The following is a 13964-nucleotide window of genomic DNA, read 5'->3' as shown; positions in this document are numbered from 1 at the left end:
GCCGATCCACAAGTTGCGATCGTCCAGCTGCATAGAGTTCTCAAACACCTGGAACACCTGCGACATCCCACCTCCGCCCCACCACAACTTACACCTTGCCAATTGATCATCGCCATCATCAGCTTTATCATTATTGCCACCACCTTTCGGCATCTCGACAACCTCCTACAAAAAGCTGCCATTGCCTTTACCTAACCTCCTAGAACCTCGATTCTAAATTCCATTCCGCACAGATTTTCATATCTCGACAGCTGGGCCAGAAACCATGGCGGACTTCGACGCTCCCTCCGGGCCCCCACCTCCCAAGGTTCCCGAGGGATGGGTCGCTAGATGGAATGCACAATACTCAGAATGGTGAGTGCTCCCCAACGACGCATCCATCACCTCAGAGGGAGTACTAACCTGGCCCAGGTTCTACGTGAACACCTTTACCAAGAAATCCCAATGGGAGAAGCCCACCGAGCCCGCCCGGCCTCCCATGGGCGATGACGCCCCTCCAGGCCCTCCACCCGCTTACGCCGGCGGCAGCGGGCCCGCCCCCACCGACTCCAAGACGAACCCCTTCACCCCGCAGTCCACAGGCCCCGGCGGTGCCTCCAGTTCAGTCGACAGCGACGCCGAGTTCGCGCGCAAGCTACAAGAGGAGGAAGACGCCCGCGCCCGCGGCAGCTTCGGCGGCGGCGGCGGTGGCGGTGGCGGTGCCGCTGCGAGCTACATGAACTCCAGTCCCGGGCCTGGCCAGAGCTCCAGCCCGTTCCCCAACCAGCTGCCAGCCCGCGAGGGTGAGGGGCAAAAGAGCAAGGGCCTGCTGGGCAAGATCTTCGGCGCCGGCAAGAGCAAGCTCAGCAGCGGCGGTGGCGGTGGCTACGGCGGCGGCGGTCACTATCCCCAACAGGGCGGATATTACCCCCAGCAGCAGCCTCAGTACGGCTACCCCCAGCAGGGCTACGGAGGCTACCCTCCCCAGCAGGGCGGTTACGGTGGCTACCCTCCTCAAGGAGGATATGGCGGCGGCTACGGCGGCGGCGGCTACGGTGGCGGCTACGGGGGCAGGCCCCAGAAGTCCGGCGGCGGAGGCATGGGCATGGCCGGTGGAGCAGCACTCGGTCTGGGTGCGGGTCTGGTCGGTGGCGCGCTCATCAACGAGGCATTCGACGATCATCAGGAGCAAGAGGCTTACCAGGACGGCTTCGAGGACGGCAATGATTATGGCGGTGGTGACGATGGAGGTGGTGACTTCTGATCGCTCCGCCAGACCATGAGTTTACGAGGTCTTGAAAGTGGCGTTCCGGATTGTTAATTTGTTTTGCTTGTTTTGTATTGTATTATGCTGGACAGGATGGACACACTAGGAATTTGAAGTCGTGCTGTCCAGTTGGGCAGAACCTGCCGGCGTATGATGTGCCTGCTTGTTCCTTGCTATGCCGAATAGCGAGCCGTTTTCGTGAGCTGGCAGATTGGCCTGCAAAGTAATTCCGCTGTGTTCCTCAGCCACAACAACTCGTCAATCCGGACGCAGCCTCATCACCACAGGCATACACTTCGGAAGAAGCATGCCAAGGCAGTCAAACATTTTCAAAAATTCCTTGACTCTTGACTGCGTAAAGGAAAGCTAAAAAGGGCCTCCATCATACCTAGCAAGGGACTAAGAGTCATGGATCCGCCGTACTTGTACGCGTATCTAAATTTTGTTGTTGGATAGACCCAGGCAAAAAGTGTAGCAGAGTGAATTATTGGGAGGAGAGTAATGATGATAGGTTTACTCGAGCAGATAGCCAAATTGTTATCACCCATACAGGGAACTAAGCTTTCCCTCTTCAACCGTCGATGCGGGCGTGATTTCAGTTGACACCTTCTCCAAGGGTCTCTCCACTTACTTACGTTGATCTTTCATAACCCTATAAACTATGAGATATCTATGAAAGACTAATTGACAGCTATGGAAGTGCGGTCGGGATGTCTGAAGAAATCTGTACATGGAGCCCCAGTATTTGTCTTTCATGCTAAATAAAATCAGCATATGCTTCCCACATCCCGAGGATTGCGCATAACGCTGCCTACCTTCCACTTACGTCTTTTACAGGTGACGACCTGACGGATGCGTAGCATGGTAAGCTAGTACCTACTGTGGGATTCTCAGGGATCATACACCTACAACGACGCGAGATACCCGCTCATGTTTTTACTGATAAATTACAAGAAATTCTGAGCTACGACACCGGTCTGAACATCAGAGGCACCGCGCATGTCGAGAGCTCCAAGAACGTTCCAACGCTGGGGATCTCTAGTCAATCTGCAGCAGTCTCGCCAATTCCGGAAGATGGGCACGGTCTATGTGCCGAATTTGGTGACAAAGTAAACGGGAACCTGCAGCTCTCGAATCTGAATAGCACCGCCCATTCGTGATGCCGACTATTTGTCTGCTATAGGTCGCTGTGCTGAGGTGGTTTCATTGTTCACTATGAATCATATCTCGTCAGCGAGCCAACGAGCGTCTCATTAGTCGCAGTTGCAGGTTTTAGTGGGGCAATGTTCCAATAGCGTTACTCTTCGGCACTACTAGGCTTATTTCAGTGGGTCTTGACTCACGGACCCCAGTCAATTGGCCATGTCCTGAGGCTTCTCATGAATGAAGCACTTACATCGCCCAGTACAACAGGGGTCCAAATATATAAAACAAAGTGAAATCCATAGTCTACTATCCAATTCATAATATAACCATCAACAAGTGAGCACAACCACAAGACTTGAGTCCAATTGAGTCTTGAATCACGAACACTTCATATTCATTCATGTTAGAGACAACGACAGCTACCACCTCAACCACAACTGAGCGGCTATCAACCTTGCCAATGAATCTATCGTCAAGCCCAGGAACCAATCCCAATTCCACATCCTTCCAGGAGTCAATTGACTCTCCCGACAAGGCCATGCCACAATTCACACCTGGGCAGTGCCTTTTCTGCCCCAACCCCTCACCAAGCTTCGATGAGAGTGTGTCACATATGCGGAAATCACACGGCCTGTTCATTCCACATCAGCAACATCTAGTAGTCGACCTCGAGACTCTCTTCAGATATTTGCATCTGGTCATTTTCGGATACCGAGAATGTTTACAATGCGGAACAGAGAGGGCCACCGTTCAAGCTGTACAACAACACATGAGCGGCAAGGGGCACTGCAGATTCGATACATCAGAAGAAGGCTCCGAATTTGCCGAGTTCTACGACTTCTCTGAGCCGGAAGACGTCGCAGGGAGCGAGAGTGAGAGCGATGGCGAGGGCGACGAGAGTAGTCAGGAGGAGATAGCGGCAAGCCCAAGTCGAAAGCCACAGCCGGTTGATCAAGACTCGATCCGTTTACCGTCAGGCAGAATAATATCGAGGCAGTCATCAGCACAAGTGGCGCCGTCATTTACGCAGCTGCGCCGCCGGACTCGAGCCTACGCTTCACGACTCGAATACTCCTTGGTGGACCCCAAAGAGGACGAGGGGTCTAGCAGAGAGGAGCCCGGCTTGGATGTCCCCGAAACGCGAGTGTTATCAAAGAGGGAGAAACGGGAGAAGGAGATTGTGACAAACCGCTTGACAAGTATGAGCGCGAACGACCGGAACAGCCTGATACACTTGCCCGCATCGCAGCAGCGCTCGTTAATAGCGGCGCAACTCAGGCACGCGGGAAAGGTGCAGAAAGAAGAGAGGCGAAGACAGGACAAGATCGATCGGAAGGGGAACAAGAACTTGTATGCGTACTGGCACACTGAAACGCCCGTCTACCAATGTGGCTAGATGCAATGTAGACATTCTCCTGAACGAGTGAGCATGGAGCTCTCATAGCTCCGAAAGCATCGCACCCCTGAATAGACTTGCCATGCTGAGCATCTTCAACACAGCTTCAGTACTTCCGCATCTTCGATACCTATGGATTTTGAATTCAGTCCTTTGTCGTTGTCCGTAAGTCCTGCAAAGCTGTAGGTTGTTGTAAGGTTATTGGTGTCTCTTCAACTTCCTAACGCTTATCTGTTAGAGGTAAGTCTCTTCCAGGCGGACCACTTCTAATTATGATACCTAGGTACTCTCATCGACAGACCTGCTATCTTAGCCTGTTAGCCAGTATACACAGAGGATCATTCGTTTCTACTAATGGTAAGATTTGATGAACACTGTGCCGTCATATAGGCAGAGATGAAATGTTAAATGAAGTCTTGTTTATCTATCAACTAACACACAGATTTCCGGGAATGGAAATGAGTATTCAAGTAATTGCAATGTACATGCCTCGAGACACATAAGTCATCCTCCTTTGATTGTAGGTCCATCCTTGAAGGATTATATTTTCATCTTCGCTACCAATCACCATCAAATGCTCAGGTAATTGAAAATAATATGTGACTCCCGTAATCAGTCACCCTGTCCCACAAGAAAGTCTTGGTGAATACCATGCATTGTTTTGCCAGTCTTCTTGCAAGGCGAGCGGCTGGAGAGCCTGAGGCGCGGCTCTTCAGGCCGTTGACGATCTCGCTTTCCTCTCACCTCACTTTGAGCAGTGACGCCAACTATGATGTATACCTCGGACTCAAGTCTGGAGTGTTCTGCCACCCGAACGGCTTTGAGGAATAAGTTAGTCTAGAAGACTCACCTAACAAGTACATCTTAAGATTCGCCTGGCACATGCGCTTCACATTTTTCAGTATGCCCCATTTGTCGCCCTCGTCCAATTTTATGTGCTCTGTATGGCAAGTCAAATAGTTAAAAGACCACTGTCCGTTTGAAACAACTAAGAATCATGAGGACCTGACGCATTGAATCAGACAATGGTGGTATACGGAAGCAAAAGATTGTTGATCAGGACAGAAGTCAGGCAGGGACTCCATGCAATGAGGCGGAATAAGGGTAGTGAATGAAGCAGTGGATGAGCTTCTATATCACAAATTCAGATACCGCACAGATGACCAGGATCCCCGAGTCTAGAAGGCTGCGGTAGAAAGGCACGTCGACGATGATTCCCGAGTACGACTCTCGATCTCTAGTGGACAAAGCTAAGCTCTGTTAGCGGCGCCGCTTTGATATTCGTGTGCACAACGCTATTTACGCCCAGGGCCCTAGAAATATTGTAGCCCAGGATATGACGTGTGCCTGGAAAACTGGTGAGGTCGGAAGGCGACGCCGACTCGGCCTCCCAAGCAGACAAGGGACTGCTGTGACGACATGCCCAGGGCGTCCAAGCTTCGAAATGCAGGTGAGCTATGTCTCTCAGGCTGGTTGCAATTCAAAGACTAAAGTGGGATGGGTCCACCGGCTCAGTATATATTGTTTAAATCCTCGTAAGGGGGCAGCTGGTTTCTGCAAATGAAGACCTTGTGTTTGTCGACAATCACGAAAGTCCCTACCCAGAGGCATATTCTAAACCGCCCCCTGCCTCCCATTAGCCACGGAGCCCACGACAGGATGAGGTTCTCTGCTCTTGGGCCGATCCTGTTGGGTCTTGGGGCCTTAGCAATGACACTGCTGTGTCTATTTGCAGGCACCACGACCTCGTTCTTGCCCGAGTTTTCACTGATCACGGTATGATTGGAGTCAAACCCGCCATCCAACCCGAGGCATTCTGCACTGAGACTGAACTAGCCCTCCAGGTAAACACATCACAAGTCGGCCAAGGTCTCCTCAACAGCAGCTATGTGAACAGCCACCCTGAACTGGCCGCCATCCTGGACGCAATCCCCGACTTCCTACAAGACGACGCGGAGGACCTGCTGAACATGGTGCTCCAGCGGCTTGGCATCCACGACTTCTACACGGCCAACCTCATGACAGTAAGTAACAGCCCCAGCACAGCATGACCTCGTACTTTGAGACGAAGGCACTTCAACAAGTCTCAAAGCACCTGGGCCCTCAGGAGGACGGAAATCACTAACATCGGCCTTCACAGTACTGCGAGGGCTACTACGAGCCAACCGCGATTCCGAACGCGACCGTCTCCCGTAGTGAGATCACTCGCAACTTCACATACTGCAGCCCTCGGAGCGGCAACTTCCAGTTCGACCCCCGCGAGGCCATCCAGCGCGATCTCAACGCCTCGGGAAATGGCTGGCTCGACGTCTCGGACCTGAACTGGCCGGACGAGATCGACCGCGGTGTCGACGCGATCCACATCGTGCAGCGCGTGGCCTTCATCATCTGTGCGTACAAGCCTGTCCTCCCCACCGTCCCTAGCACACTCTTCACCTTGAGCCCTGCCCCGAAATACATTACCTTTACTCCATTTCTGCGCCGCAGAATGCTGACACACGAGCGCAGACTGCGTCTCGATCGGGCTGATCGGGCTCGCGACGCTCGTTTCCGTCACCTCAGTGGTCCTCTCGGGCCGCCTGTCCGCCTGCGGGAACATCGTCCTCGCATTACTAGCCTTCCTGGTGGTCGCGATCGCCAGTGCCCTCGCAACGGCGATCGCCGTGATCGGCTCCCGAGCAATCGACAACTACGCCGAGCAGGTGGGCATCACGGCGTCGGCTGGGAGGAGGTTTCTGGGCTTGACGTGGGGCGCCACGGCGGCCATGCTGGTCTGCGTGATCTGGTGGTCCGTCGACTGCTGTGTCGGCCGTCGCGGGCGGAGGAAGAGATTCTCGCGCGGCGAGAAGTATAGCATGTGGGACAAGTGATCTGGTTCGCAAAAGGCTTTGAGGCTGTGTCGGTCTCCGAAGGCAAGCCGCAGCACTCGCGCATCCAGGGGATGCAAGAACGCTTCTGATATATCGGTTTCGTGTGCCAACGAGCGCCAGTGGACACCGAGGAACAGAGCGCGCGTGGTCGCTTAAGCCATCCTACTACCTACCACATATTCAGCCCGCTGAATACAATGCCTAATATTAAGTAAAAACAACGACATTAGTAGCCACGGTAGCTTGAAGACAATCGGTGACTCTGCTGCAACAAGAAGAGAGATGTCTTGAATGCCACACACTTGATCCGTTTCGACAAGAGCTACATCATAGTGAATGCGGGCCGTCGACTAGGACGGAGACTGAAATGCTCTTTTTTCGTCAAGTGTGACCTTTCCCGGCTTTCGATCAGACCTGGGTGAGAAATGTGTGGGTATGCAACGGCGGCCGTGACCAAGGAAATCGATTGCTATAGCTGACCTGGTGGCCAGACTCTAAAATCGTAAACAACTTGAGGCTGCCGACGTTGCGCCTTCTGCCGCGGACATCCAAACCGCAACGCCCGGCGCTCCTTGTTCTAGATGTATCAGTCGACCCAACATGCTCCTAGTCATCATCTATTCATATGAGCACAATTTTATACAAAGTGGTCAGCTCTCAGATGACATCACTTTTTGGCGCCTTTCTGATTCCGCGACCCTCCACCGCTGTTGCTGTCCTTGGAGGAGCCAGCCAGGAATGCCGCCATATCAAAGTTACCCATTGGGTTCGGCGTCCCTTGCTGGCCGCTCATGAGGCTGTTCATGGGGTTGCTCTTCTGGCTTTCCTCCCACTCCTTCTTCATTTCGGGGTCCACTGTTGAATTGTTGCGTTAATATTGCGTACATGAAAACAAACTGGTTCACCGGGACAAGACCGGCAGATAGACTCACTGTTGTCAACTAGATACGGCATTCCAAAGAATATACCCATGCTAACAAGACCCAGCAGGATCATCGGGTTCTTCAATATGCTGAGGACATTGACTGGAATAGTTACGTTAGTATCTAAGACTGCAAAACCAGAACCTGATGGCCACTTACATCCGCTCCTCTCCACGAAGAAGTTCTTAGACCCCAGCACCTTCACCTCCAGTGCGCCCCCGTTCGTGACCACCGCAGACTCCCCCTTGTTATTCCAGTCGTTACCCCTGTACGTCTCCCAGGCATTGACCTTCAACTTTGCCGTCTTCTCATCCTTCTCCGTCTGCCCTGCGCCGGACACCACCGGGACAACGTCGATCCTCAGCGGCGCGAAGACGTGCGTGGGGCTGTGCACGTCGAGCAGGTAGCTGCCTTCGGACACGTTGTGGAAGGCGAAGGTGTTTGCCGGGGACAAGTAGGCGGAGGCGTCGAAGTGAAAGGAGGAGAGCTTTGCGTGAGTCTGAGGCGGGAGGGAGCGTGGGTTCGGGAGGATGTTCGTTTGAGGGATGACGAGGTTGACGGTCGTTGTGGCCGCGGCCGCTATGGATAGGAACGTGAGGCCAAGGGAGGAGAAGAGATGGCTGCGCATCTTGACAAGTATGTTGGCGCCTCTGTCGGGCGTCTTCTCTTGAGCAGGTCGTTAGATGGGGGATGTGTGGATAGGTAGGTCAACTGGCGTGCCATAGCAGGGAATAACGAATGAAGGGACATTGACGAGCTGGGAGCTTGGATACTGCAGAGCGGGTCTCGGCAGCCCCTCTGGTTGGTCCATCGCTTTTAAGCTTACGGGGACGGGCCCTCCAACAAACTGCCTGGGTATTTAGCTGAGGTTCCTAGGTACCCCATGCACTCAGATCATAGTAGACTACATACATGCCCTGGAATAGCAGCACACATGGGATCACATCGGCCATGCCTGGATATATCTCAAATCGATGGCCGTTCGTCCCCAGGTTGGAATCGTATGTAGGTTTTATTGAGTATCAAATTTAAACGCAAGAACTTGGTGCCTTGACTGCTGGCTACAAAAGCTAAGACGTTAACTTCCCCTCCCCCCCCTTCTCAATCAGACAACTGTCGGCGCTGCTTCCTGCTCCTTGTCCTTGGGTTTACTTTCCTCACCCTCCGTGGTCGCCGCCGACGCGGCCTTAAATGACTGCTCGAAATCAGCAATGATATCGTCGATATGTTCCGTACCGACAGAGATGCGGATGAGATCCTGCAGAGGCGAATGTTAGCGGATCGATTCTTCCAGAACTTGGAAACTTCTGGGACAGCATACCTCAGTCGTGCCCGAGCTGATCTTCTCTTCGTCCGACAGCTGCTCATGTGTCGTGGTCCAGGGGTGGATTGCCAGCGTCTTTGAGTCGCCCACATTGGCCAGATTCGAGATCAACTTGAACCCATCCACAATCTGGCTACCGGCCTTGCCGCCACCCTTCACGCCGAAGCTGAGGACGCCGCCGGCGCCTCTCTTGAGGTACTTCTTGGCCAGCTCGTGGTTTGGGTGGCTCTCCAGGCCAGGGTACGACACCCAGCTGACGTACGGGCTCTTCTCGAGGTACTTTGCCAATGCGAGGGCGTTCTGGGCATGACGCTCCGCGCGGAGCGAAAGGGTTTCGATTCCAAGCAGCAGTTGCTGCGCTGCAAAGGGATTCAGGCACGCACCCAGGTCGCGCAGGACCTCGACCCGCACCCGGATGATGAATGTGATCGCGCCGAATGTCTCCCAGAACTTGAGTCCGTGGTACCCGTCTGACGGCTCAACCATCTGTGGGAAGCGTTTCCCGTGCTTGCCCCAGTCGAACTTGCCCGAGTCGACGATCACGCCGCCAATGGTGGTGCCATGGCCACCGATCCATTTGGTCGCTGAATGGACGACGACTGGAATTTTGTTTGTTAGCAAAGTAGTCCATCTAGAAATTTATGCCCTCGCCTCTTTGGCGTGTTTGGGCCTTGGAAGCAACCCACTGTCTGCTCCGTGGTCAATGGGCCGGATGAAGTAGCCACCCGCACCGAACGTGTTGTCCACCACCACCGGAACTCCCTTCTCATGCGCCAGCTCCGCGATCTTCTCGAGGTCCGGGATGTTGTACCGTGGGTTCCCGATGCTCTCGACGTACACAGCCTTGGTCTTGTCGTCGATTGCAGCCGCTAGCTCCTCGGGCTTGTCGCCGTCGACAAACTTGCAGCTGATGCCCAAGCGCGGGAAAGCCACCTTGAACTGGTTGTACGTGCCGCCATACAAGTTGGACGTTGAAACAATGTTGTCTCCTGCCTGGGCCAGGGCAGCGATTGTCATGAACTGGGCTGCCTGACCTGATGAGGCGGCAACTGCGGCTACACCTCCCTCAAGGGCTGCAATACGCTTCTCGAAGACGTCGACAGTGGGCTGGACACGGCGTGCTCAATGGATTGCCCCGTGCAGGTTCGTGGACAGCGCAGATGCTACGTATGACTTACGTTCATAATACGGCTGTATATGTTGCCGAATTCCTTGAGGCCGAATAGCCTGGCGCCATGCGCCGAGTCGTTGAACACATAGCTCTGTGAAGACGACTCAGTATCTGATACTGCACTCATACGGGATTTCTTTAAGTCATACAGTTGTTGCGTAGATTGGAACAGCCCTCGAATTTGTAGCAGGATCCGGCTCTTGACTATGAAGATAATCAGCAATCGAGATATACTTTGTAAATTAGAAAGAGTGACTCACCCGCCATGCAATTGGAGAGTCTCGAAATGCTTGCTGAGTTCGGACATCGTGGCCTGGGTGAAAGTCAAGTATGTGCCTACTTATACGGGTCACAGCATGCAGGTGAGGGTTTGTGTAAGTGTCAAGCTGGGTTTCAGCAGGCAGCCTGGTTGCAGTGGTAGTGAGTGAGAGTCAACGGAAAGTCAATTGATCACCGATGCGGTCTACCTATCTACTTAAAGCTTCAGCTCCCCCAGCTCCGTCTCCATGGCCTGCGTGACCGTCAAGCCATTGCCTCAGCGTGAACCTGTACCTCCATTCCCTCTTTCGGACCTCGAATGGCGCGCTTGGGAAGTGGGGGTGCCGAGCACGTCATTTCGACTGCGAACGTCGCGTGCTGCCAAATGGGTTGGCGCCGACTCACTGCCGTTCCCCAAGCCGTATGCGAGCCTTCTCGAGCCGGCCGACGGCCGACAGCATCTTTGCTTACTTGCCGCGTGGTTTGTGGACGGTGCGGGATGGTGCTGTGGGATTTGCTGCTGTACTCGTAGATCCTGTGGGTGGCACAGGCCCGTCTAAGGCTTCGGATAACCCCAAAGTCCCAAAGGCCGGCGTCTGCGTCTGCATCTATTACATGATATGTAACTTTGCATGTCCGAATTAGTGTCTCCAAGACGTTGAAAAGCAGTTTCGAAGACTCATAGCACGATCTGCTCAAGTGCCATACTGCTGGGGTATGGCGTTGTGGGCTACATTTGGATCCGCGGCGGCTGGTGGGTCGTTGTGAACCATGTGGAAAGAGGAGCCGCATCGGCGAACACCCTCTCGTGACATTGTGGTCTGTCCTGCTCAGTGGGCTGAGGTGCTCGGAGGCCAACGCTGTTGGCCTGGTCCGGCAAAGGCCAGGACGGTGACCACCGAAAAAGACCATTGCAGACCTTCCCGTTGTGCGGCATGGCCATGGTTTGCGGGCCAAGCGCGATGTGGTCTATACATCCCGACCGCATCCACATGCCGATCAAGTTTGAAAGACAACAATCCCAAACGACAATTATCGCGGCGAAACAAGCGAGGTGCAAAGTGAAATGTACATTTTCGTAGGCCTGTCATTGCAATACGTAAGGATGCCAATACTAGCCCGCCACCCAGTCCAACCGTTGGTTCAAGTCATTAGATCGCTTCTATACCACCAAAATCATATATGGTCAACACAGCACAGCTGGCGCCACCCATCTAAAACCTCGTTCACCAGGTATCACGACGCCCGTATCCCTTTCCCGCGACTACCTCTTCTTCGCTGCCGACGAAGGTGGCGATCTCCCACTCCTCACTGCTGGCGACGGTGCTCCGCCTGTGGTCCCACGACGACAGCTTCTTGACCGTCACCTCGAGGGACGCAGTCTTGTGAGGCGGCGTAGCGGGGACGTATCCGAAAAACGACCCGCGGCCGTCAGAGCCGTAGTAGGCATTTATGCGGCCATAGCGGCCTCCTTCATCTGCGCGTTTTGCTGCATCGGCATGCCCCGCTCCGCTCCACGGCCCATGCGGAGGCCCGCGAACCCCCCCTTCAGAGCGTCCTTGATGGTGAGAGCAGCGGTGGCGGTCCAGAGCACGAAGTTGAACGAGGAGAAGACGGTTGCCGCACGGGCGGAGCCGCAGACGGCGCCACGGCAGAAAAGCAGGTGCGTCAGGAAGACGGCGAGCGCAACGAAGCCGGCGAAGTAGAAGAGGACGTTGGTGACCTCAAGAGCGAGGACCGCCCATGGGTGGGAGACTGGGGACCATGTTAGCTTAGAACAATGATCTGGGTAACGCAGAATACTCACGCTTGGGCATGAATTTGGGGACAGCCTCCAAGTATGCAATAGAAATCAGGGAGAACAGTGGCACGAAGACCAGGAAGTTAACCTGAGAAGGCGATGAGGTCAGGGTGTCCACATTGTACCAGTTGGCAACTAATACGTCTCGTTAGCCAATTTGTCTCCGAACACACCTTCTCCTAATAGTCTTTCATCGAGGAACCGTACCATATGCTGACAGACCGAGAATGATCACGGCGAAAACGCCCTGGACGGCGCGGAGAGCGAGGATCAGAGGGAAACCCATTTTGATTGTTGTGAAGTCGGCGGTTTGTTAATTAGGTGGATATGTTGGTAAAGTTCGTCGAAGCCGGCGGGTTCAGGAAATAAAGAGAGCGTAATGGTATAACGGGCAGCCTGTGCACTGATTTAAAGAAGGAGAAATAGGGAGGTGGCCCAGAAAGTGAGAAAGTAACCCGGAAAGTCTTAATGAAGGGGGAAATCACAGCGTGCATGCAGGGCATTAAAAGCATGCGGCCAGTATATAGCAGACTGAAGTCAACTGGTGGTGTGGACGCGCATGTGTCCAGGGTCAACCTCGCCTGCACGGAAGATAAGTGCGCTTCGATGTACCAACCTGAAGCCTATGTGAAACACGGCACGACAGGGGCACACCCACGACCTGGTGCAGGAGGGTGCGACGAAGCCGTCCAATGTCATGCCTGGTTTGGGGCGCACACTGGGCCTTTGAGGCTATACTTTTAGATTAGTATCAATGCCCCGGCTGAAGATAATTCTGCACCTGCAGCAGCAGCGGGCACGCGCCGGTGGTGGAGGTATTTCTGTAACCGCCGACCATGGTTGAGGGCGGTTAGGACGGAGCCAGTGGGTTGGGATCGCGCGAATGGGACGAGCCACCTAGTGACTCGACTCATCTTTTCGCGTTTGATTGTATTGCTCGGAACCGAGTGCAGGATGCCAAAGAAGGCTCGCCGACAATTATTGGTGTTGCGATTGTCCGGAGTACGGATACGGGTCAGCCTTGCTCCGCGGACAAGCGTGCATCCAGGTTCTCTGGGACTTGATCATGTGTACTCTGCCATCTATGTAGGAGAGCGCTGCTGCACATGGCACTGGCGAACTCTTGCGAGAGCCTTGGCTTAGAGCCACTTGGCTCCAAGAGCACAAGCTCAGAAGCTGCACAGAAATAAACCCCCGGCCGGTAAGGGAGATCGGCACCATGGGATTGAAACAGGAAAGATGGAATCGGAAGGGGAAGCGCAGGACAAGTAGCAAGGAAACATGTTTTGCTGGGGCGTCCTGTTTCTCAAGACAAGGCTCTTCGACGCCTTGGCAGTCTCCGGACGGTCTGAGTCCAGCGACAGCAGGCTTGGCTCTCAAGGCAAGGCGCTGGCCTACGTTTCCAGATATTTCGGGTGTGCTCGAGGCCCTCCGTGCCAAGACGTTAACGACAAGCTGGTCCGGGAGGACGGTGTCGTCTTGCGTCTGAGAGATCTCGAGCGCCAAGTGGACCAAGGCGACTGAATCGGTTCGCTTCGTGGCCAAGTGCTCGAGAGCGGCCGATGAGGGTCGAGGTTGGGTGGGTGCATGGCGACGTCGAGACCTTGCTCTGGGGTCGGCCCTGGGGTGTCTGACTTGTCGTCCTGCACCTGGGGAAGGTCCGTGTGTCTGTGGACCGAAGTTTGGACTGCCGAGCGCTCAACGAAAAAAAGTCAAGCGAGACTCGAGCAATTGCATTCAAGAGCCTGCAAGAGCCAAGCAAATGTCGTCTGGTCAATTGTGATTTTCCAGTGGCTCGGGTCGAGTCATGGTGGGCCTGTAAATGCTTG

General features: G+C 54.2%; 6 protein-coding genes across 6 annotated transcripts; 3 read left to right on the top strand and 3 right to left on the bottom strand.

The window, feature by feature from the left end:
- Positions 1-265: 265 nt before the first annotated feature.
- On the top strand, positions 266-1243 carry J7T55_006258 (rna-binding protein fus tls; the record flags this gene model as incomplete). Its single annotated transcript, XM_053142328.1, has 2 exons — positions 266-354; positions 412-1243. The coding sequence occupies 2 exons, from the start codon at positions 266-268 to the stop codon at positions 1241-1243; spliced, it is 921 nt and encodes a 306-aa protein (XP_053001024.1).
- A 1918-nt stretch (positions 1244-3161) lies between these two features.
- On the top strand, positions 3162-3788 carry J7T55_006257 (Cytoplasmic 60S subunit biogenesis factor; the record flags this gene model as incomplete). The annotated part of the gene is made up of 1 exon (XM_053142317.1): positions 3162-3788. One exon carries the CDS (start codon positions 3162-3164, stop codon positions 3786-3788), a length of 627 nt encoding a protein of 208 aa, XP_053001023.1.
- Positions 3789-5207: 1419 nt separating this feature from the next.
- J7T55_006256 (uncharacterized protein) lies at positions 5208-6658 on the top strand (the record flags this gene model as incomplete). The annotated part of the gene is made up of 5 exons (XM_053142306.1): positions 5208-5238; positions 5524-5564; positions 5633-5812; positions 5929-6178; positions 6297-6658. 5 exons carry the CDS (start codon positions 5208-5210, stop codon positions 6656-6658), a joined length of 864 nt encoding a protein of 287 aa, XP_053001022.1.
- A 667-nt stretch (positions 6659-7325) lies between these two features.
- On the bottom strand, positions 7326-8209 carry J7T55_006255 (uncharacterized protein; the record flags this gene model as incomplete). The annotated part of the gene is made up of 3 exons (XM_053142295.1): positions 7326-7513; positions 7591-7683; positions 7741-8209. The coding sequence occupies 3 exons, from the start codon at positions 8207-8209 to the stop codon at positions 7326-7328; spliced, it is 750 nt and encodes a 249-aa protein (XP_053001021.1).
- Positions 8210-8686: 477 nt separating this feature from the next.
- On the bottom strand, positions 8687-10383 carry J7T55_006254 (o-acetylhomoserinelyase; the record flags this gene model as incomplete). The annotated part of the gene is made up of 6 exons (XM_053142284.1): positions 8687-8839; positions 8903-9504; positions 9592-10012; positions 10084-10167; positions 10226-10280; positions 10337-10383. The coding sequence occupies 6 exons, from the start codon at positions 10381-10383 to the stop codon at positions 8687-8689; spliced, it is 1362 nt and encodes a 453-aa protein (XP_053001020.1).
- Positions 10384-11560: 1177 nt separating this feature from the next.
- J7T55_006253 (uncharacterized protein) lies at positions 11561-12421 on the bottom strand (the record flags this gene model as incomplete). The annotated part of the gene is made up of 4 exons (XM_053142274.1): positions 11561-11811; positions 11853-12089; positions 12142-12270; positions 12343-12421. 4 exons carry the CDS (start codon positions 12419-12421, stop codon positions 11561-11563), a joined length of 696 nt encoding a protein of 231 aa, XP_053001019.1.
- Positions 12422-13964: the final 1543 nt, after the last annotated feature.

This window comes from Diaporthe amygdali (assembly GCF_026229845.1).
Source record: "Diaporthe amygdali strain CAA958 chromosome Unknown NODE_1_length_4327563_cov_65_473760, whole genome shotgun sequence".
Lineage (NCBI taxonomy): Eukaryota > Fungi > Ascomycota > Sordariomycetes > Diaporthales > Diaporthaceae > Diaporthe > Diaporthe amygdali.
The sequence above is the reverse complement of the archived record's forward strand: the minus strand, read 5'-3'. Positions and strand labels throughout refer to the sequence as shown.